Genomic DNA, 23,657 nt, shown 5'->3' with positions numbered 1-23,657 from the left:
TGGCTTGTGTTTTGCTTATGCGTGAGGGCCCCCTTCAGTCCTGCTCAGGGCTAGCTGACTCCTGGCTCAGGTCCCAGTGTTCATTCCTTGGTTGTGTTTCTGGGCATACACGGATGGGATTAGGGACAGACGAGGCATCAGCCAGGCCCGAGTGGGCGTGGCCTGCTCCTCGCCACGCCCCTGACCCAAGCACCGCCCACCAGGCGGCTGGCGTTTCGTCGCGTGGCAACGCCCGAGTGGACGGGGCGGGCGTCGCGTCGCCGTGGCAACGTGGGGGCGGGGCCCCGCGCCGTCGGGAGTGCGCGTGCGCGTTGCGTGCGCGTGCGCGAGGCAAGATGTTGCGGCGCAGCTTGGAGAGCCGGTAACGAGCCTCGGGGGTCCTGCAGATCGGGGCGGGTGGGAGTCATGGCGCTCCGGGGAGCGCGGGAGGTCGGGCGGCCGCCGGGCCTCGCCGGGCCTGGGGGCAGTCTCCGCCCTGGGTCTGGAGGCCCGGCCTGCGGGGGAGCCGCGGCCCAGGGCTGGGAGGCGGGAAGCGGGCTTGAGGCTGATCCTGGCCCTGGCGCTGCCAGGAGTAAAGATGGCGGAGGCGTCCTGCCAGGCCAGGGCTCTTTCGGGGGGTCGTTTGTCTGACTTTATTCTTTATGCATGCATGTCTTTGTTTGTTTTAACTTGGTGGTGGCGTATGCTTTCCCCCCCTTTTATCTTTATTTTTGGAGTGATGCATGCTTTATTTTCTCTTTTCCCCCTTTTTTGGGGGTGGTGCCTGCTTTTTTCTCCCTCCCCCTTTTTTGGAGGGTGCATGTTTTTTTCTTTTTTCTTTTGGTGGTGGTGGTGGTGGTGCATCCCTTTTTTTCCCCTTTTCTTTCTGGGTGGTGCATGTTTTTTTCTTTTTTTCCCCCTTCTTAGGGGGTGTGGTGCATGCTTTTTTCTTTCTTTTTTCTTTTCCTTTTTCCTATTTGGATGATGGTCATGCTTTTTTTTTTTCCCAGTGGTGGTGGCACGTACCTTTTTTTTTCCCCTTTTCTTTTTTTGGGGGGTGGTAGTAAATGCTTTTATTTTTTCTTTATTGGGGGTGTATGCTTTTTTCTCTTTTTTCCCCCTTTTTAGGGGTGGCGGTGCATGCTTTTTTTTCTGTTTTATTTTTTTTCCCTTTTTTTGGTGGTGGTACATGCCTTTTTTTTTTTTTAAACTAAATTATTTAAACACCGTGATTACAAACATAATTGTAGTTGGATATCAGTCATCACAAGAACACCCCTTTTCACCCGTGCAAAATTCCCATCACCAATGCCCCATCTCTTCCCTCCCCACCTCCCGCCTGTATTCAAGAACAGGCTTTCTCCACCCCTCACTCACTGGCATTGTTATGATAGTTCTCAGCACCCACCATTTTTGTGGTGAGCTTCATATCCTGAGCCAGTCCTTCCAGCCCTCAACTCTGGGAATTATTTCAATGTCTTTAATTTTTCTTAAAACCCATAGATGAGTGAGACTATTTTTGTGTGTCTTTCTCTCCCTCTGACTAAATTCACTCAGCATAATAGATTCCATGTGCATCCATGCATAGGAAAATTTCATGACCTCATCTCTCCCAACGGCTGCATAATATTCCATTGTGTATATGTACCAGTTTCTTTAGCCATTCATTTGTTGAAGGGCATCTTGGTTGTTTCAGAGTCTGGCTATTGTAAATAGCACTGCAGTAAATATAGTTGTGAGGAAGGGATTTTTGTATTGGATTTTTGTGTTTCTAGGGTATATCCCTAGGAGAGGTATAGCCGGATCAAATTGGAGCTCAATTTCCAGTCTTTTGAGGAATCTCCATATTGCTTTCCATAAGGGCTAGACTAGATGGCATTCCCACCAGCAGTGAATGAGAGTTCCTTTCTCCCCACACCCCTGCCAGTACTTATTGTTCTTGTTCTTTGTGATGTGTGCCAGTCTCTGTGGTGTGAGATGGAACCTCACTGGTGTTTTGATTTGCATCTCCCTGATGATTAGTGATGTGGAGTATTTTTTCATGTATCTTTTGGCCATTTGTATTTCTTCTTTGACAAAGTGTTCATTTCTTCTCCCCATTTTTTGATGGAGTTAGATTTTTTTTTTCTTGTAAAGTTCTATCAGTACCTTGTACATCTTAGATATTTGCCCCTTATCTGATGGGTATTGGGTGGATAGCTTCTTCCATTCTGTGGGTGGCTTTTGTATCCTAGGCATTATTACCTTTGAGGTGCAGAAGCTTCTCAGCTTAATATAGTCCCATCTGTTTATCTCTGCTTCCACTTGTTTGGAGAGTGCAGTTTCCTCCTTGAAGAGGCCTTTAGTTTCAATGTCCTGGAGTTGTTTTACCTACGTGTTGTTCTATATACTTTATGATTTCAGGTCTGATATAAGATCTTTAATCCATTTACACTTGACCTTGGTGCATGGTGTTAGCTGGAGGTCTCAGTCCATTTTTTTGCAAATGACTGTCCAGTTGTGCCAACATCACTTGATGAAGAGGCTTTCCTTGCTCTATTTTGCATTTCTTGCCCCTTTATCAAAGATTAATTGATTGTATATCTGGAGAGCATTCTCTGAATACTCTAGTCTATTCCACTGATCTGAGGGTCTGTCTTTATTCCAATACCATGCTGTTTTAATGACTATTGCTTTGTAATACAATTTAAAGTTGGGAAAAGTGATGCCTTCCATAGTCCTTTTCCCAAGGGTTGCTCTCGCTATTCTTGGATGTTTATTGTTCCAGATGAATTTCAGGAGTGTTTGATCCACATCTTTGAAGAAAGTTATGGATATTCTTAAAGGGATTGCATTAAATCTGTACAATGCCTTGGGGAGTATTGCCATTTTAATAATGTTAATCCTCCCAATCCATGAGCAGGGTATATACCTCCATTTCTTTGTGTCCTCTTTTTATTTCTTGAAGCAGGGTTTTTTAGTTTTCTTTGTATAAGTCCTTCATATCATTAGTTAAGTTTGACTCCAAGATATTTGAGTTTGTGTGGCACTAATGTAAATGGTATTGTTTGTTTGTTTGTTTGTTTTGATATCCATTTCTTCACTATCATTATTGGTATATAAGAATGCCATTGATTTTTGTGTGTTAATTGTGTATGCTGCCACTTTGCTATATGAGTCTATTATTGTTTCTAGAAGTTTTTGCTAGAGTCTTTAGGGTTTTCTAAATATAGTATCTTGTCATCTGCAAACAGTGGGGGCTTGACTTCCTCCTTTCCTATCTGGTGCCCTTGATATCTTTTTCTTGCCTAATCGCTATGGCAAAAACTGCCAGCACCATGTTGAATAGGAGTGGTGAGAGAGGGCAGCCTTGTCTTGTACCAGATGTTAGAGGAAAGGCTTTTAGTTGATCTCCACTGACAATAATATTTGCCATTGACTTGTGATAGATTGCCTCTACTATATTGAGAAAAGTGCCTTTTATTCCCATCTTGATGAGAGGTTTTTTATTTTATTTTTTATTTTTTGGTAGTTGTTGTGCATACTTATTTCCCCTTTTGGGGGGGGGGGGGCGTGATACATGCTTTTTATATTTTCTTTCTTTTTTTGAGGCATGGTGGTGGTGCATGCTTTTTTCTTTTCTTTTCAGTTTCTTTTTTGCTTTTTGGGCTATGCCCGGTGGTGCTCATGGAGTTTCTCCTGGCTCTGCATTCAGAAATCACTCCTGGCAAGCTCTGTGGGGGACCATATGGGATGAACCCGAAGTCCATCCCAGCTCAGCTGCATGCAAAGCAAATGCCCTACCACTGTGTTCCCACTCAGGTCCCTCATTCTCATCTCTTAGTTCATGCTTTTTTCTTATTTTTCAGTTTTTCTTTTGGGCCATACCTAGTGCTACTCAAGGGGGTTGCTCCTGGCTCTGCACTCAGGAATCATTCCTGGCAGGTTCTGGGTGGGCCCATATAGGATGCTAGGATTGAACCTGGGTCCTAGCCAGGTTGGCTGCATGGAAGACAGATGCCCTACCCTGTGATACCACTGGGGCCCCTCATTCTCATCTGTTATTTGGGATACTTTGCCTTTGGAGAGGGGTAGTGGTGCATGCTTTTTTTCTTTTTCTTTTTCCTTTTTTTGGTGGTGGTGCATGCTTTTTTTTTTTCTTTTCTTTATTTTCTGGTGATGGTGGCACATGTGTTTTTTCCCCTCTCCACCCCTCCCCTGCCCCTCCCAGGGATGCCCAGACGCGGCAGCTGCAGGACGCAGTGGCCAACGTGGAGAAGCACTTCGGGGAGCTGTGCCAGATCTTCGCGGCCTACGTGCGCAAGACGGCCCGGCTGCGGGACAAGGCCGACCTGCTGGTGCAGGAGGTGACGGCCTACGCCGCCTCCGAGACCCCGCAGCTCCGCCAGGGCCTCAAGAGCTTCGCCGAGGAGTTCGCCAAGCTGCAGGACTACCGGCAGGCCGAGGTGCGGCCTCCAGGGATGCTGATGGTCCTCTGGTCCTAGTGCTGAGGCTGGGCCTTTGCGCATCCAGCCACACTCGAGGCTCTTTGCAAGCTTTGGCTCTCTCTGTGTCTCTGCCTGTCTCTGTCTCTCTGTCTCTGTCTCTCTCTCTCTCTCCCCCTCTGTCTCTTTCTCCTTGGCCAGCCTGTAGCCAGCCACTAGCTAGGTGACAATTTTCCAGGGAAGGGAACCCAGTCTCCAAAGGGGAGGAGGAGGAGGAGGAGGAAAGGGTGTCTGATTTGGGGCCTGGGTGCAGGTAAGGATGCTGAAAGGGATGTCTGCACATGGAAGCTGCTGCATGGGAATGTGAGCACATTCCTCATCTATGGAGAGATCTCTGCTCCACAGAGGAGATGCGTCACCAAGACAGAAAACTCTTGATTTTTAGACGCTGGAGGTAATGGCGGGTGAGATCATGGATGATAGCCATTATAATGGAAAATGATACTATGGCAGGTCATGAGAGGACTTTCCCACCCCCAGTTTTGGTGGGGAGCACTAGGTGGTGGTATCATTGTCTTTCTAAAAAGGAACCCACTTTAATTCCCTTAATACCCCAAAAATGCTTTTACTTACATTCTTTGGTTGAAGATGTCACGGAATTGTCAGGAATTGACCAGTTAGAGCCGCAGTCAGTATTTCTGAGACTCTTCTAATCATTAATTTTTGTCCTTTTTTATTTAAAAAAAAGTCTAAAACATAAATGCAGTTATTTAAAAAAAATTAAGGATATTGCTTAGCACCTGAGTGATCGCACCAGCAGGTAGGGTGTTTGCCTTGCTTGGGACCAACACTGGTACCCTGGTTTCTATCTTCAGCATCCCATATGGTACCCGCAAGCACATCCAAGAATGATCCCTGAGCACAGAGCCAGGAATAATCCCCAAGCAACCCTGAGTGTGACCCAAAACCAAAAACAAAATTAGGATATTGCTTTATTAACCCCATCATTGCTATGTAAATGCAAATTTGACTTGTAGGTTTAGGGGTGCTTTTTGGAAAAAAATAGGTTGAATTCTTGCCATGTGGTATTTCTGTAACAAGCAACTCTCAGTTATATATAACTGAGTACTAATATTTAAAAAATACTTCCTTGCTGACAATCCTAAAATCTTATGTTTGCCAATAAGTTCAGTATCCCTTCTAGAGAAAATTTTTATGCTATTTGTCAAATAGCAAAGTGAATTGATTTACATTTGTTCTCCTTTTTATTTCCTTTGCTTACCAAATGGTGGAGATGATAATGACCTATGAATGAAAGGTAGGCGACAAAAAGGAGAACAGACAAAAGACTTGGAAAATCCTTACACTGAATAAATCAGTGGATGGATTATTAGAAGTGGTCAAGATGGAATTATTCTGAATATTAATTGATTTTAAGCGTCCTAATGTTTAAATACTTAAGAAAATTTAATTTTCTTCATCTTCTTACAATTTTTCAAGATGATATATTCATATATTTTGCTTGTCAAAACTAAAAAAAACAGTATTTTTACTATTATATAAATATATGTCATCAAAATAAACCTTCTTGGGGCCAGAGCAGTGACGCTAGAGGTAAGGCATCGCTAGCCTCGGCGGACCAAGGTTCGATGCCCGGTGTCCCATATGGTCTCCCGAAACCAGGAGTGATTTCTGAGCACATAGCCAGGAGTAACCCCTGATCATCATTGGGTGTGGCCCAAAAACCTAAACAATATATATAATAATTAAAAATAAACCTTTTCCTGCTACAAAGATTAAAAAATATTAATAAAATATATTGGCCTTTTCCATTACCTGATTTTTTTACACTATTTAATTTTTTTTTTTTTTTTTTTAATGTTCACTACTAGTGGCCAGAGAGATAGCACAGTGGTGGGGCGTTTGCCTTGCCGACCGACCCAGGAGGGACCTGGTTCGATTCCTGGTATCCCATATGGTCCCCCAGCCTGCCAGGGCCAATTTCTGAGTGCAGAGCCAGGAGTAATCCCTGAGCACCGCTGGATGTGTCCCAATAACCAAACAATCGATCAATAAATAAAATTAAAGTTTTTTATAAAAAATATGTTTGCTACTTCCTACTGCTGCCATATTATTAAAGTAAGTGGCTACTTAAAATGTGGTCAAAATTGTAATATTTAAGAAAAACTCTGTATTCTATGTAAATATCACATACAGTTTTACAGCTCAGTATCATGTAGAACATTTATTCTCAAGGTTTTGATAATTTACAGTGATATTTTTTGGTGGGGGGGAAGAGAAGGGCAGAACTCTAGTCATTACAGTGGTCTTGTAGCTGCTTTATTCCTATGAAGGTAGACTAGCTTTAAGTATCTCCCATATCTCTCAGTTTCCATATTATCATCTATAAATTTGGGTGGTTATGTTTTAGGAATGTGTATGTACAGCATCAATGTAGTGTTAAACATACTGAAAATGGTAATTATGAAAAGTTATGATATCTTAAAACTTGCCCATTAAATACTATTTTAAGATGCTTTAGCAATGATAGTTGATGGTGTGACAGGGTAAAAGTTGGGACATTTATTGTATTGCTGACCAGTCGTCTTGCTGTTTTTCTGTTTACTGAACAAAGAATTCTGATGCATGCATTTCTAATATTTTATTTGTGACATAAGCTAAATTGTAACATTTTCATTTTTAAAAATGTAATGTTCATAGTTTTTGTTCAGGTTAAACAGCACGGGATTTTTTTCAAGAATAGAAGTTTTGCTATATCTACATTTCTCTCAGTTATATTTTTTATAACAATTTTCATTAGGTTGAAAGACTTGAAGCCAAAGTTGTTGAACCTCTGAAAGTTTACGGCACCATTGTAAAAATGAAAAGGGTAAGTTATTCTGCAAAGAGGACAGAGTTTTTAGTTTTTTATTAAATAAAAGTAAAAATATTTTTTTACAATTAGAACCATTATTTCTTAGAACTTAAATATGTTTAGTGTGCTCAGTAAGTATACTGGAATACAAAGCATTTTGTTTATTTTGTAAATTAAAATATTAAAAATTTTAAATAAGGGGCCGGGTAGGTGGGCTGGAGGTAAGGTGTCTGCCTTGCAAGCGCTAGCCAAGGAAGGACCGAGGTTCGATCCCCCGGCGTCCCATATGGTCCCCCCAAGCCAGGGGCGATTTCTGAGCACATAGCCAGGAGTAACCCCTGAGCGTCAAACGGGTGTGGCCCAAAAACCAAAAAAAAAAAAAAAAAAAAAAAAAAAATTTTAAATAAATGTAGTCATGAATAGACAAACTATATTAGTAAGTGGGATATAAGTATGTTTTAGTGAAAGTAGGTTATAACATGCAGCATAAAATGAGTATTACAAAATTGTTTTTAAGTCATTTTTATTGAGGAATAAATAATGTACAGGGAATAAAATGCTCCCATTTTTCAGTTCTCTGAATGTTGACAAATACAGTCATACATGTATATAACATATGCAAATAAGCACAGTAACCATCACAATCAAAATGATAAGATATATATATAAAAGTGTGTGTGCATATAAAAAGAAGAGTTTGCATTCTCTTTTCTTACCCTTGACTTTGTGCTCAGGAATCATTCCTGGTGGGCTCAGGGGACCATCTCAGGTATCAGGGATAGGGCCCAGTGCAGCTACAGGTAAAGTGCCCTACCTTCCGTACTACTGCTCTATTCCCTGATCATGATTTTGAAAGAAATTAGACACACCTTCACACACACACAGGCACAGTAATTGTGTAGTAATAATTGCTGTGGTGCTGCTGGTGGTTCAGATATGTAGTATTTTCCTATTCCTTAAATAGAATATATTTTATTTAAATTGACCTTTTTTAATAACAATAGATATCTATTTGCAGGATGATCTCAAAGCAACATTAACAGCAAGAAATCGAGAAGCTAAACAGTTAACTCAATTAGAAAGAACACGTCAGCGAAACCCCTCTGATCGGCATATTATTGTATCCTTTGAATTTGAGTCTTAAATTTGCAGATATATAGACAGAACTTGTGCATTTCTTTTTTTTTAAACTTGTGCATTTCTGAGTACCGCCAGGTGTGGCCCAAACCAAAAAATATATAATAATAATAATAATAAATTAGTTTAGAAGGTGGTAGATTATCATACAAATATTCAAGCTGTGGTTTCTTCATCCCAAGTCTTTCCTAGTCAGTCAACTCTGACTACACTTCCAAAATTTTTAATGGAACGGTCATAAAGAAAGGAAAGACGAATGTCAAAATGTATTAACAAAGAACTGCATTAGTCAAGTAATACAGTAGTAGGAACTTAGTCTGATGGAATATTCTCATTAGTAAAAGAATAATAGAAAACAAACAACTGTATAAGTAATCTTCAAAGGAGTTCTATTTCACTTTTGAACTTCTTGTGATATTATATATATATTTTAAATTTCAAGCCCAATAATATTGGAAGTTGTATTTATTGTAGAGAGCAAACCATGCGCCCAGAAACCCTCCATATCCAACAACTATATTGTCTCCGATTGGCATTGCATTTTCTTAAATTCAGTCTGTTTAATCAGTGCTAGAATTGGGCAAGTGCCTGGGTTTAATACTTAGCACTGCCGAAATTGCTCAGTGAGCACCAAATGTGGACCACCACCCCCCCAAAGTAGTTCATTAAAATACATTTTTTTGGTTTTGTATGGTTTTTAAAAACTTTACGTCCAATATGATAATGTATATAACCCAAAAATTAAATATGTTTTTAAATGCTTAATTATCTTGAAATTACATATTTTAATTTACCTATGGATATACAGAAATGTAAAATATGTATAATCTAATTGCCAGAATATATCATTCTGAGTATATTATTTTATTTATTGGAAATACTTGTTTGAAATGTATTTTTTTCCTTTATGAGAAATTTCAGTCACAGGTGGGTAATAAAATGGTATGGCGTATGGCAAGAGATGGATCCAGTAAACCATTTTACTTATTCTAATGTACATATTTTTGAAGGAAAAAAAAAGCAAGTGATAGTGTCACAAAACTTTTGATTATCAATGAAATTTTCACATGGATTAACTATTAAATGAAATGCGATACAGTGGCCAAAGTAATTAGAAATCTTAGAAAGAATTTAACCACAAATTTAAGGCTGAAGAGACAGCTTTGATACCCAGCTCCACACCATTAGCAACAGCCCAAAGCACCTCACTGGGAGTAATCCCTGAGCATCACTAGGCATGTGGCCGCCAGCAACAAAACCAACCTGCCTAACTCATTATTAGGGCCGGGGTTGCTGTGCTGCTCAGGCCCTGCAGTGCCTGAGACCCCTAATTTCATATCAGTGGTGCCTGGGGAATCCCCAGGAGCTATACGTGTTTGGGAGCCATGAGGTGCTGGGAATGAAACAAACTAGGTTCATACAAGGCAAGTGCCTTAACACCTGCCTGTACTATCTCCCCAGCCTAAGATACTTTATTTAGGAAGGAAAATACATTATTAGCTTGGAAATGCTCTCTGCTTTATTGTGCTATGACTACTATCTTTAAGAAATACAACTAAGAATTGAGCCAGTTCTTGAATTATTTTTCACGTAACTTTCATTTTAATGTAAGTAGCTATATGTGGACAGAAGCAACCATACTGATTGTACAAGATCTAGTAGTATGAATACTTGTCATTAGAATACATTAAGCAAATATAAAACTGGCCTATCTAGTTTATTAGTTACTAATATGTACAGTTTTTGTACATATTATTAGCTAAATAATAATGTAATATTCTTAGCTTATAAGAATATGCAAACAGGGGGCCAGAGAGATAGCATGGAGGTAAGGCATTTGCCTTTCATGCAGGTCAGTGGTTCGGGCCTCAGCATCACATACGGTCCCCCGAGCCTGCCAGGAGCGATTTCTGAGCATAGAGCCAGGAGGAATCCCTGAGCACTGCTGGGTGTGACCCAAAAACCAAAAAAAAATAGAATATACAAACAGAAAACCCATGCTGGAATAAAAAGGCTTGCATTTTGAGAACTAGAACATTGAACAATTTAATAACAAGTCTTTTTTAGGGATTAAAGTGTTAAAGAGGAAAGAAAAGGGATAGTATGATAAATGACAGTTAAATAGCTGAAAGTGGTGTAAGATACAGAAAGTTGAGGGCTGGAGAGTTAGCACAGTGGTAGGGCATTTGCCTTGCACGCAGAAGGATGGTGGTTCGAATCCCGGTATCCCGTATGGTCTCCCGAGCCTGCCAGGAGCGATTTCTGAACGTAGAGCCAGGAGTGGCCCCTGAGCGATGCCAGGTGTGACCCAAAAACCAAAAAAAAAAAAAAAGATACAGAGAGTTGTTAGAGATCATATTACTTAATAGATTTAAAGCATACATTGTATAGAACATTTTATTTTATATAGTAAAATATGTTATTGAGAAGTTTACAGTTATGCCAAAGCCAATAGAACTGTGATTAATTTACAAATAGTCTCCAATAAATAGATCCTGACTTGACTCTTTTTTTTTTTAATGATATTTGGTTGTGGGATTGCAGGCAGAAACTGAATTACAAAGAGCTACAATAGATGCTACCCGAACAACTCGTCATTTAGAAGAAACTATTGACAATTTTGAAAAACAGAAAATAAAGGATATAAAGGTAATAAAATAAGTATTAAGATTCAAAATTTTTCCACTACATTTTTTAAAGTTCAGATTTTTTTGTCTAGAAATAGTCCTTGTGAAAACATATTAGATTTAAAAACTTAGTGTGGGAGATAAGTTTCAATTATAAACATATCAGCTAACCTCTTATCACATAACAGTATTTAATCAGAGATGGAGGTATAATTTTCTTTTTAATGAGGCATAATTTTAGGTACTTCACATAAATTACCTTTTAATTTTTTAGCAATTCCATGAGAATGTGCTGTTTATATACTATATGAAAATTACATTTTCTATAATTTACAGGTACACTTTATAAAGTAACTTATCCATAGTATCATGACCAAGATTCCAAGCCATAAATCAATGACATTTGGATTTCTTTTTCTTTATGTTTGTTTGTTTTTCTTCGTGACAAACAGCAATGCTTAAGGGTTATTTCTGGCTCTGCAGATAGGAATTACTCCTAGCAGCTTGTAAAACCAAATGAGTCTTGGGGATTGATCCTAGGCTGACTGTGTACAAAGCAAAATAATAGTTCCTGCTATATTATTGGCCCTAGTGAAGTTGTTTAAAATGGCAAATGTCAGAAAACCTTGACTTTGGGAAATTCTTGCTATGATTTCTTGAATGGCTCTTCATCATATTTTTCTCTATGTTCTTAAAGGACACCAGTGTGTTTATATTGCTTCTCTTGAACTCATCCAATTCTGGTAATCTATTCTTTTGTTTTTAGACTTTTTCCACCTTGTATTCATTTTTAAAGGTTTCTTCCTGCATCTCACCTTGAAGCTAACCAATCTATCTCCAGCTATTATTATTCTTCTATTAAGACATTTTTTTTCTAAATAATATCTACTTAAGCATCTTGATTACAGACAAGATTGTAGTTGGGTTTCAGTCATATAAAAAATACCCCCTCAAAAAAGAAACATCCCCCCTTCACTGGTGCAACATTCCCATCACCAATGTCCCCAGTGTCCCTCCTCTTGCCCCCCACCTGTATTCGAGACAGGCATTCTACTTCTCTCACTCATTGATGTTGTCACCATAGTTGTCAGGGTAGTTATTTCTCTAACTACACTCACCACTTTTTGTGAGAGTCAAATCTTCCAGCCCTCATCTCAGTTGTCTGTAGACCAGGGGCCTCAAACTCGCAGCCCACGGGCCATTTGCGGCCCTCCATACATTTTGTGGCCTGCGGCCATCCTTCAAATATCGCAGTAAAGATCACATTTATAATAAGAAAAAAATCTCATTAAACATTCGCATACCCCGAGCAGTTCCGTTCGGGGTATGCGGATGTTTGATGCGATTTTTTTGCGATATTTTTCTTACTAATGCGATTTTTTATTGCGAATATTCGGTAAGCGAAATCCCTTATGCAGCCCTGCCTCACCCCGACTTTGCCTCCTGCGGCCTCCAGGTAAATTGAGTTTGAGACCCCTGCTCTATGCATTATTACAATAATGTCTTTTATTCTTAAAATCCCTAGATGAGTGAAACTATTCTGTTTCTATCTCTCTCCCTCTGACTTATTTCACTCAGCATAATAGATTCTATGTACATCCATGTATAGGAAAATTTCATGACTTCCATCTCTCCTGACAGCTGCATAATATTCCATTGTGTCTGTGTACCACCATTTCTTTAGCCATTCATCTGTTGAAGGGCATCTTGTTTGTTTCCAGAGTCTGGCTATCATAAATAGCGTTACAGACCCTCAGTTTGCTCCCTGGAACTACATGGCCTACCAAGCACCTCTGGATATAACCCTGATGACCCCTAAACACTGCCTGCCTAAAAACAGATGGTCAGGTCCACACTATTTTTTAAGTTTTCATCAAATTTACAGATTTTTATTATTTCCTATTTGTTTCTGGACCTGACTTGGTGGTGCTCAGAGATCACACTTGGCAGTGCTAAAAAAGACTCTGTACGGTTCCAGGGATAGAAGACTGAGTTGCCACTTAAAAGGCCAGCACCTAACCTGCTGTACTATTTCTCCAGCCCCATATTCACAGAAGTTACCTACCAGTTGGTGGAGGAAATTATTTATTACAACAGAAACAGCACAGAGCAGTAAGAGCTAGCACCTTTGAAGGTGAGATTCAGGTGTCAGTCAGCTGTGAGCAACGCTGGGCAAGTCATGTACTTGTAAACTGAAATGGTCTATTATCCATGGCAGGAATATTATTTTTATTAAGTAATTCCTTGGTAGTTAGAGAATATAAGAAGCATGTTCTCAGAAATACAATGGAATGCAATTCTTATGTTAAATATACTCCAACTTTAGAACAAAATATTCTGAGAAAGGCATGTGGTAACTGTGCATAAAGCTATTCATTTTAGTCATTTTTTAACCACACATATAAACTACACGGCATAAATAGAAGAACTGACTTTAAAATGAGGGGGAAGGACGAGAATGAATAGTGACCTTAAAACACAGTTTTAATGTATTGCTTCAAAAGGTCTTCATAGTTTTTCCCCCGAGTTTTAAAATTTAATTTGCCTTGGAAATAAAACCAGATATATTTGCACTTCATAAAAGGAGTATGTTTTCATAAATTCTTCACCAAGCCAATTATATGGTTTAAATTCATATCTTATTTTTAGAATATATTTTCAGAGTTCATCACAATTGAAATGTTATTTCATGGCAAAGCCTTAGAGGTCTACACTACTGCCTTCCAAGATATACAAAAGATTGATGAAGAAGAAGATTTAGAGGTAGGACTATGTCTCAGTTCATCTTTTTTTTTTTATTAATATGTAGATGCTTAAAAATTAGTTTGTGTGGGAAAAATAATCTTAAAGCAAAACTATAATAGGTGTATGAAGTCCCAACTAACTATGAAATTGATTCTCCACTTAGAATTGTTCATATTAACCATGATATATTTTCAAGAATTTATGAATGGCTAATAAAATATAATTTCACTACATAAAATTATAACAGTTGACAAAAATGTCACTAAAGTATACAAAATGTAACTGATTTAAGCTGATATTGTGTCTGTTCCCTGCAAAGTGAACAGACATCATGTGCTCTCAATACATAGCTAAAATTCTATATAGAATTAGGACTGAATTTTAGGCATGTCTCTAATTTGACAGTTTTAAAGATGAAAAATTTCCCCTCTTCCTGCCATTTTGTCTTATAGTCTAACTATTAATATAAAGAGATTCCTTGGTCTTTTACCATTACGCCACAAACTGTAGGTTACTTCAGTCAGTAAAAGTAGATTATGCCTTGACAAAAATAAAGGCATGTCATTTAGTACATGTACGTTTTCTAATGCCAACGTTTGTTTTATTTCGGTTATGTACACATGATCATGTCTACTTGCCTTTTTTGCCAAGAAATAGCTTCCGATGTTCCTGTTCATTTTTTTCTACATGTTAAAACTGAAAATTACTGATTTTCATGCCTGCACTACCTTTTTTATTATGCTGATGACTGAAGATGCTAGCTAGGGACACACCTGGCAGTCAGAGCTCAGGGGCTACTCTATTCTAGGCTGTGTTCAGGGATCATTCCTAATGGGGTCAGGTGGCATGTGGTACTGGGAATTGAACCTGCATGCAAAGGTCCTATTTTTAAAAAGAGGTTATCAGTCTTTGATCATTTGTAAAATAATAGCAAATGCTTTAATATAGTGAATCCTCTGGATCAACTACTCATCAAATACATTTCAATGTTGTTTAAGAAGGGACTTCCCCAGTAGTACTAGATATGTAGGCGGTGGACTGCTTTCACATTAGAGAATCAGAAAATGATTTCTTAAGTTTAGAAACTTGAGGGACATTAGGGAAATACCTAGCAAAATGACTTTTAGACAGTATAAAAACCTGAGACACAGGACCTTCTATAAACTGTCGACATGCTTTTAGCATTATGCCATTCAAAAGGTGAAGAGAACACATTGTGAAGAGAGCTGTTTAACCAAGGGAAGTAAACCTATTAAAGTGGTGCAAAGAGGAAAAAATCTTGAAAAACGTTTCTTGGAAACAGAAAAAATATGCAGAGAGGTCAGAAAATAACTATTTCTCTGTGCTTTATTTTCACACTACTGAAATTAATTTGACAAACAGCTATTTGCAGTCAGGCCTCTGTCAGTCTGTCTTCATAAAGGCGCTTCAGCAGTATTACAGGTCTGACAAAAATAATGTAAGGCCCATTTCCTCCTCCAAAGTGGCACCACTGTGTAGTAATTTGAAATCATGAGACTTCCTACCAGAAGAGGTTTTGGAATATATTGGACTATGCATGATTCCAATAAAATAATGTTCCCCTAAATATGTTGCATTGGAGTAAGCAATTCATTTTAAGTTTTAGCTGGCTAGACCTCCAATCCCAAAGGCTATATAATGTCTTTTACTTCACATTTTAAAATTCACCTTGCAAGAAAAATTTTAAAATAGTGGGCGGGCAGGCCATTTGCCTTGCATATGGCCCTCCAGGTTTTACCTCTCTCCCTTATATGGTCCCTAAACCCTTGAAGGAGAAATATCTGAGCACAAAGACAGGAATAAGCCGAGTGTGGCTCAAATTCAAAATAAATAAATAAATAAAATGTTGTCCTAACAAAAAATATATCCCTCCTAAATTCTGGTTGATTCATGAGTCATCCAATCTTCATATCATAAAGGATGCAAATGCTCCAAGACTGATACCAAAATATAATTTGATCCTGAGAAACCTCTTATTTAATTAACATGAATCAGTTTTGCCACTGGGGTTTTCTCATCTCTTGATTTTTTTGTATTCACTATGATTTAAAGAAATGTATAAAAATCCCCTTGTTTAGATCTCTTCAATTGACTTCATAATAATAGTGATAAATGATTTTAAAAACAAACTACTTTTGAGGATGGAGACATACTATACAAGACTGGGCACTTGCCTTGCACATGGCCAAACCAAGTTTGATCCCCAGCATCCCAAATGGTCCCCCTAACCTACCAGGAGTAAGTCCTGAGTATTGCCTGGTATGGCTTAAAAATAAAACAAAAACAAGCCACTCTTGGGCTGGAGCAATCAGTGGGTTAGAGGATGTATTCTGCATGCGAGTGATCTGGGTTTGATCCCTAGTACAGCAGTAAATCCCCAAGCACCGCCAACAATGAGCCCCAACCTCCTTGAGCAGGGCCTAATAACCTGAGACAACCAGCTGTGGCTCAAAAGATACAAAGATACAACAAAACAAGTTAGTAGGATGTGCCCAAAATAAAATAGCCCTTTGTTCTAGAATAGTGGTCATAAAACTAATTTGGCCAACCTCCTTTTCAGAAAAGAATTAATGCTTCCAAAACCTCTTTTTTTTTTTTTTTTGGTTTTTGGGTCACACCCGGCAGTACTCAGGGGTTACTCCTGGCTGTCTGCTCAGAAATAGCTCCTGGCAGGCACGGGGGACCACATGGGACACCGGGATTCGAACCAACCACCTTTGGTCCTGGATCGGCTGCTTGCAAGGCAAACACCGCTGTGCTATCTCTCCGGGCCCCCCAAAACCTCTTAAGTAAACAAAGTACATCCCTCACTGTGGTTCCAGTGCCCATAGGGGAGGGCAGCATTTCTCAACCAGGGGGTCATTTCCTTTGTAGGCCCCAGGATCTTCCAAAAGGGCCACAATTAGAATTGCATAATGGAAGGCCATTGCAGGAGTCTAGGAGGTGACCACAGGGAGGATATTAAGTTCAGAGGCCACAGTCATAGAAAGATGGAGAACACTGACTGCCCTAGGGGACTTAAGTCTAGTTTGGAAACTATATTTGTTATTACAACTGAAAGGTTGTACTGAGGGTATGAATAGGAAGAGCTGTTGATGAGAAAAGGGAAAGCAGGAAAAAAAAAATGCACTTGATTTTGTACTCCGAAGGTAAATTTCGTTAGGATTCCAGGATAAGTACCCAGCATCGCAAAAGCATAGTCGTACTGTGTTCAGACTAGTAGACTGACTAGAGAAAGAAGTCTTCACGTCCGAAATTTAGAGATGGTGCATATATAGGCTCTCATCCACTTGGTTCCATTAATCTCTTTAATTGAAAATGTAAAACTGAACCACTAATATTATTTAAATTAAAACTTAAAATTCAGTTCCTCAGTCATATGATGGTTCTTTCTGGAAGACAGCAAGCATTTTCATCATATTAGAAAGTTGTGTTGAATATTGCAGATCTAGGAAAAGAAAAAGCCAGAGCATGAATACTATATGGCAATTGGAAGAGTCTAGAGAAAAATATATTTAAGAGTAATCATCAAAGAGTGTTATAAGACTTTACAGAGCATTTTTTTCCTGAGGGGAGGGGGAGTTATTTTGCCCACACCTAACTGGGCCCAGGGATCATTCCTGGCAGTGCTCAGGGAACCAAATGGACTACTGAGGTTCAACACCCAGCCAGCTGTATGCAAAAATAAGTGATATCAATAGTTGATCTACTCACTGTCCCCAAGAAATATATTTTTAAAATGAAAGTGGCCCAAAAGAAATGCTTTAAAATATGCAAGGCATTATATAGTAGAAAAACGAGATGTCAAGAAAAGGGCCCCTAGCAGAAGCAGAGTGCAGTTAGGTACAACATGTGCCGAGAAATCTTAGGACAGTATAAGTAAAGATAAAGACAAGCATACTTTGGTGGGGCTGGAGAGGTGGCACTAGAGGTAAGGTGTCTGCCTTGCAAGCGCTAGCCAGGGAAGGACCGTGGTTCCATCCCCCAGCATCCCATATGGTCTCCCCAAGCCATGGGGCAACTTCTGAGTGCTTAGCCAGGAGTAACCCCTGAGATTCAAACGGGTGTGCCCCCCCAAAAAAATAAAGACTACTTTGGTAGTACTGGCAAGAATAATTTCACTGAAAGCCTAATTGTATGTGACTTGTTGATAAACAGTAAAATATTTCAGTGATTTTAAAATAATATTTCAGGGCCCGGAGCGATAGCACAGGATAGGGTGTTTGTCTTGTGTGCGGCAGACCCGGGTTCAGTCCCTAGCATCCCATGTGATCCCCCAAGCCTCCCAGGATTAATTTCTGACCACAGAACCAGGAGTTAACCGAGTGCTACAAAGTATGACTCAAGAAAATGTGTTTTCATTTTCTGGAAAAAGAAAATGGAATGTTTTAAGGGGTGAAATTAATCCTGTGATTTTTTAAAATTTATTTTGTAAAAAAAAAAGAAATTATTGAATTTATACCTGGAATTTTAAAAACATAATTCATTTTGTGGAAAGACTTTTTATTTGGGGGCCACAACTGGCTGTACTTAGGGGATACTCCTGGCTCTATTCACTCCTGGTGATGTTCAGGAGACCATTGGAATGCCAGGGATTGAACTTCAGCTACATGCAAGACAAGCACTCTACCCACTGTATTATTGCTCCTGCTTCCCCCCCTCCCCCCCCCCCCCCCGCAAAAGAGACTAAAAGGAAGATGCACCTTGGAAAGGATCAAAATGATACTTGCTTTAAAAAAAGTGGTAAGAGTTGAAGTAAAAGAAGCTGAAAAAATTTACATTTGATAACTTTAAATGACCTATAAATATGAACTATATAGAATATATATTTCATAAGATAAGCAAATTGGCAAAAAATTAATTGATGAAAATTATAGTGGTAGCCATAAAAGGGGAAGGTGTAAGTCAAGGGATCATTTTGGTGATGAGGTGCTTTGGATGCTATTCTATGTGTATAGGGAGTGTACACTTACACCCCTAAAAATTCACGACATTGTAAACAAGTGATAAACCAGTAACAACTTAAATAAGCAAATGGGGGGATGGTATGGTTCACTTTTAAAAGGGGAGGCACGCAGAGTGAGAGTATAACAGGTATAACAGTGATAGTATAACTCTTGCCTAGTGCAAGGGTGACCCTGGTTTGATCTCCAGAATCTCATATGATCCCCCAAGCATCATCTGTGTAGCTCAAAAAATAAATTAAAAGGTAAAGAGAAGCAGGCAGGTTCAGAGAGCTTTAAGATTTGGAACTCCTATTTTTTTAAATGTCATTCCTGAGCCAAGTGATAACACAGCAGATTAGATATGTGCCTTGTACCTGGCAGACCTGGGTTCAGCCCCAGGCATCTTATATGGTCCCTGGAGCACCACCAGGAATGACCCCTGATGTGACTTAAATAAAGATTACTATTTTGTTTAAATTTATATTAAACTGTGGGGTTGATATGGCTGATATGTTTACCTGAAATGAATTCTACATGGCTTTTTTTTTTTTTTTTGGTTTTGCCACACCCAGTGACACTCAGGGGTTATTCCTGGCTCTGCACTCAAATCACCAGTCTTGGGGTATCATACAGAATGCCAGGGGATCAAACCACGGTCCATCCTAAGTTATCGTGGGCAAGGCAAACACCCTATTGCCTGCACCACTGCTCTACAAGGCTTTCTTGATTTTCAGTGCTTACTATCAACTTTTGTCTTATCATTGCCAACAGGTATTCAGAAATTCTCTGTATCCAGCAGACTACTCATCTCGTTTAGATATTGTCCGAGCAAACTCAAAATCACCTCTTCAGAGATCACTATCATCTAAATGCGTATCTGGAACAGGACAGGTGAGTTGGAGGTCATTTGATTTAATGTGGTCTGAGCTGCCCCTTTGGGACAGCTTTTAGGACTAAACCGTTGCCCTCTATCTTAACTTCATATAACCCTCTATGTAATATGGAAAAAGGCTGTAGTTGTTATATCTTACATTGTATGATACACTTTACTCTCTAAAATAGAACACTTTAATTTTCTTGGTTTTGGTGCCACACCCAGCTGTGTTTAGGATTTACTCCTAGCTCTGTGCTCAGGAATCACTCCCAGTGTGTCCAGCAGACCATACAGAATGCTGGGGAGCCAATCCAGGTCTGCCAGTACAAGGCAAATGCCCTTCCTGCTGTACTATTCTCCCCAGCCCTAAAACAGAACACCATAAAGTAGTCTTAAAAGATAGAGAATTTATTCTCTGGTATAATAAGAACACAGATTATAACATTACATATATTATTGGGCTGGAGCAATAGGACTACAGGTCAGGCTCTTCTGCCTTGTGTGTGGCTGATTTCCAGCCAGAAGTAAGCCCTGAGCAACACCAGGTATGTCCCCACAATAAAATAAAAGTAGTCACTAGTCCAGTGCTAAAAAAAAAAAAAAAAAAAAAAAAAAAATGGTTAAAAAAAAAAAAAAAGTAAAATGTCCTCCGCAGAGGCAGGTGTGGTGGTGGGGGTGGGGGGGGTGGGGATTGGGACACTGGTGGAGGGAAAATTGCACTGGTGAAGGGTGCTGTACACTGGTATGACTGACTGAAACTCAGTCATGAACAATTTTATAAACATGATGCTTAAATAAGGTAATAATTAAAAAAATGTTTTTAGCAATGACACTCACTGAAAAAAGAGGGGTAGGAATAGACATAGTCTCACTCATCTGTGGGATATAAGAAAATTAAAGGACAGTTTGGCAATAGTATAAAGAGACAGTAGAGATTAGGGGAGGACCAGGCTATGATAGGAAGCTCGCCAAAGAGTGGTGAGTGCATAACTGCACTGACAACTACCATGACAATGATAGAGAAGTGGAATGCCTGTCGCCGACAGTCTTATTTTTCTTAAACCCATAGATGAGTGAGACTATTCTGTCTATAGCTCTCTCCCTCTGACTTATTTTATTCAACATAATAGTAGTTTTTGTGTTCCTAAGGTATATCCCTACGACTAATATAACTGGATTATACGGGTGCTCAAGTTCAGTTTTTCGAGGAATCTCCATATTGTTTCCCATAAAGTCTGGACTAGACGGCATTCCCACCAGCAGTGAATGAGAGTTCCTTTCTGTCCACATCCCCGCCAGCACTGATTGTTCTTGTTCTTTGTGATGTGTGCCAGTCTCTGTGCTATGAGATGGTACTTCACTGTTTTGGTTCAGCATTTTTGAGCTGCAAATTTTTTAGCTTAAACTTGAACCCACACCTATTTTTTTCATTTACTCTTTAAGCACAGATTGTATGTTTATGTATCTTTCTTCCTTCCACCTAACTTTAGCCTCATGATTAAACTCTATAAACCTATTACAGAACAAATTTTTTACCATTTGATACTATATCTATGTTAAAAATACATTGTTAGGGGCCAGAGATAATACAGTGTATAGGGCATTTGGACCAATACAAGTTCAATCCCTAGTATCCTATGTGGTTCCCCAAACCTGCTGAGCAAGCCAGAAATAACCCCTAACCACCACAAGAATTATTTAAAAACAAATTATCCCAGGGCTTCTCAATCATAGTCAGAGAATATTGCTGCCCTGTGCAATGTAAAGATGAGCAAAATCCTTAGCCTCTACCTACACACTGTCAGCACATATGAATGGGTAAATATATTCATGAGCATATACACTCTAATCAGTAATGTTTTTAGACACTTATCAAAATGTACCCTAAAAAGTCATATTTACTCTCAGAAAGGTCTGAAGCAAGATAATCCATGTGGCAAAAATGTGGGGAATTTAGATTCTGAACTCATTGTATTTAAATCCATACTTAATGTTCTTCCGATCCTGGTCCCCCTTCCAGCCTTGCTTTACGATCTACCTCTGCCCCACCAACACCAACACCAGTTGTGTCTCATTTAGTTCTTGGGTCTCTCCGTTTTACAGGATTTTCACATATGGCTCTCTTGGAATATCCTGGAGGATAATCAAGAATAATCCATTGAGAAAAATTCATTTAAATATATTAACTTGGGGCTGGGGCAATAGTACATAAGGTAGAGCCCCTGCCTGGTGCATGGCCAATCAGGTTTCAGTCCCTGGCATCTCACATGTTTGGTCCCCCAGCACTGCATTCCTGATTGCAGAGGATCTAAATTTGTTGGGGTCACAGCAGCAATGCCCAGATGCTACTCCAATAATGTTACTGAGGTGTCATTCAGGGGTCCTCATTCTTTTTTTGTTTGTTTTTTGTTTTGGGGTCACACCCGGCAGCGCTCAGGGGTCACTCCTGGCAGGCTCAGGGGACCACATGGGATGCCGGAATTCGAAACACTGTCCTTCTGTATGAAAGGCAAATGCCCTCCACCTCCATGCGATCTTTCCGGCCCAGGCGGTCCTCATTCTTATAAAGCATATGTTGCAGCCCTTTGACATATCTCCCCAGTCCTTAAAATATTTTTGACGCTCAAACTGAGATTATACTCTTCTCTAAAAGCTGCTGCTTCTACTTTGCTGAGGATGGACCTGAAGCCTCACACACGATTTATGTTCTATCACTGAGCTACAACCCTAGCTAAACTTTTGTCATCGGATTACTTATGTGCTATCCGTGGGCTGGCAAGATAAAGAGGCTAAAGTGCTTGCCTTGCATGCCACTAATTCCATTTAGATCCATGACACCACACATGAACCCTTGAGCCAGGAGTGATCTCTGGACATAGGAGCTAAGTAAGCTCTGAGCCACTGCGAAGTATGGCCAAAAACAACACAAATTAAAAAAATATTAACATACATAACATAGTATCCAATGGAAGCAAACTGTTAATTTCACACCTTTATTAAAAAAAATAACATGAATAAATTTGTAACTGTTTCAGTTTAATACAATAGTTCATAGGAGTATTAAGAATTAATACATATGGAAATTCTGAAATATTCACTTTGTGCCCTTTTCTGTAAAGGCATATAAAATAACACATGTAAAAATAATTTCAAATTAGTTTCTTTTAAATTTTCAACAGGTAACCACTGGTCGACTAAGAAAGGATCAGCAAGCAGATGATGATGATGAGGATGAAGACTTAGATATTACAGAAGATGAAAGTTAATTTTTATTTTCATCTTTAATTACTTGGAATTCAGTATTATTATTATTATTATTATAAAATTTTATACTGGCTTATATTAAATCCCAAAAAGAAGTTAACTGGAAATGGAAAAAAATTAAATGAAATGTAACTGACCAAAAATGAAAGTTTATAAGACTATTACACTATTATAAGAATACTATACAACTGTCATTTCAACACTGTACCTAGTGGAATATCTTTTGTATAGGTGCCATTTTTAACTGTATATTCCAAAATAATTCATAATGCATTGTATTATATACCTAGATGAGATTGCTGTAACAAGTAAGTAGACACAACCCAAAAGATCTACATTTTCACTATTTAGAGGAACATGATTTAATCACCAGAAAATGGTCCTACATACTTTCTCTGATTAAATATAAATATTTCATAAACCTTAGAAAAGCTTTCTTTTTTTCTTTGGCTTTTTATCCATTTTACTAAACCTAGTTTTATGATTCACATGTATATTGGCTTTTCAGGAAAGCAAAAGTATTGTAATCACTCAAAGGTAAAGGATGTTAGGATATCACTGTTTCACAAATACACAGAGAACAAAGTTTGCTTACTACTTTTTTTTTTAGAAAGCCATCAGTCTCATTCTGGTTTGAAAATCAAACCACTATGATATATTATACATAATTCAGTGTACAACTGAAAAATTGTAATTTTGTTTAAGGAAATGTTATGGGGAAGCCATAAATAAAAATTCAATAAAAAATTTACCAGTTATAATCTA

At 39.0% G+C, this 23,657-nt stretch overlaps 1 protein-coding gene across 1 annotated transcript; it reads left to right on the top strand.

The window, feature by feature from the left end:
* The first annotated feature begins 326 nt into the window (after positions 1–326).
* Positions 327–23,657, top strand: CIBAR1 (CBY1 interacting BAR domain containing 1). The gene is made up of 9 exons (XM_049781937.1): positions 327–361; positions 4,190–4,424; positions 7,225–7,293; positions 8,297–8,398; positions 9,337–9,342; positions 10,960–11,064; positions 13,692–13,805; positions 19,526–19,645; positions 22,808–23,657. Exons 1-9 carry the CDS (start codon positions 336–338, stop codon positions 22,892–22,894), a joined length of 864 nt encoding a protein of 287 aa, XP_049637894.1. The 5' UTR covers positions 327–335; the 3' UTR covers positions 22,895–23,657.

Source organism: Suncus etruscus, chromosome 10 (assembly GCF_024139225.1).
Source record: "Suncus etruscus isolate mSunEtr1 chromosome 10, mSunEtr1.pri.cur, whole genome shotgun sequence".
NCBI lineage: Eukaryota > Metazoa > Chordata > Mammalia > Eulipotyphla > Soricidae > Suncus > Suncus etruscus.
Note: the sequence above shows the minus strand (reverse complement) of the source record. Positions and strands in the feature narration are given on the sequence as shown.

Coding starts and splice junctions, on each gene's coding strand:
- CIBAR1 (XM_049781937.1), top strand. CDS start 336: ATGTTGCGGCGCAGCTTGGAGAGCCG. Junction 4,425..7,224: donor AGGACTACCGGCAGGCCGAG/GTGCGGCCTCCA, acceptor AATTTTCATTAG/GTTGAAAGACTTGAAGCCAA. Junction 7,294..8,296: donor CCATTGTAAAAATGAAAAGG/GTAAGTTATTCT, acceptor ATCTATTTGCAG/GATGATCTCAAAGCAACATT.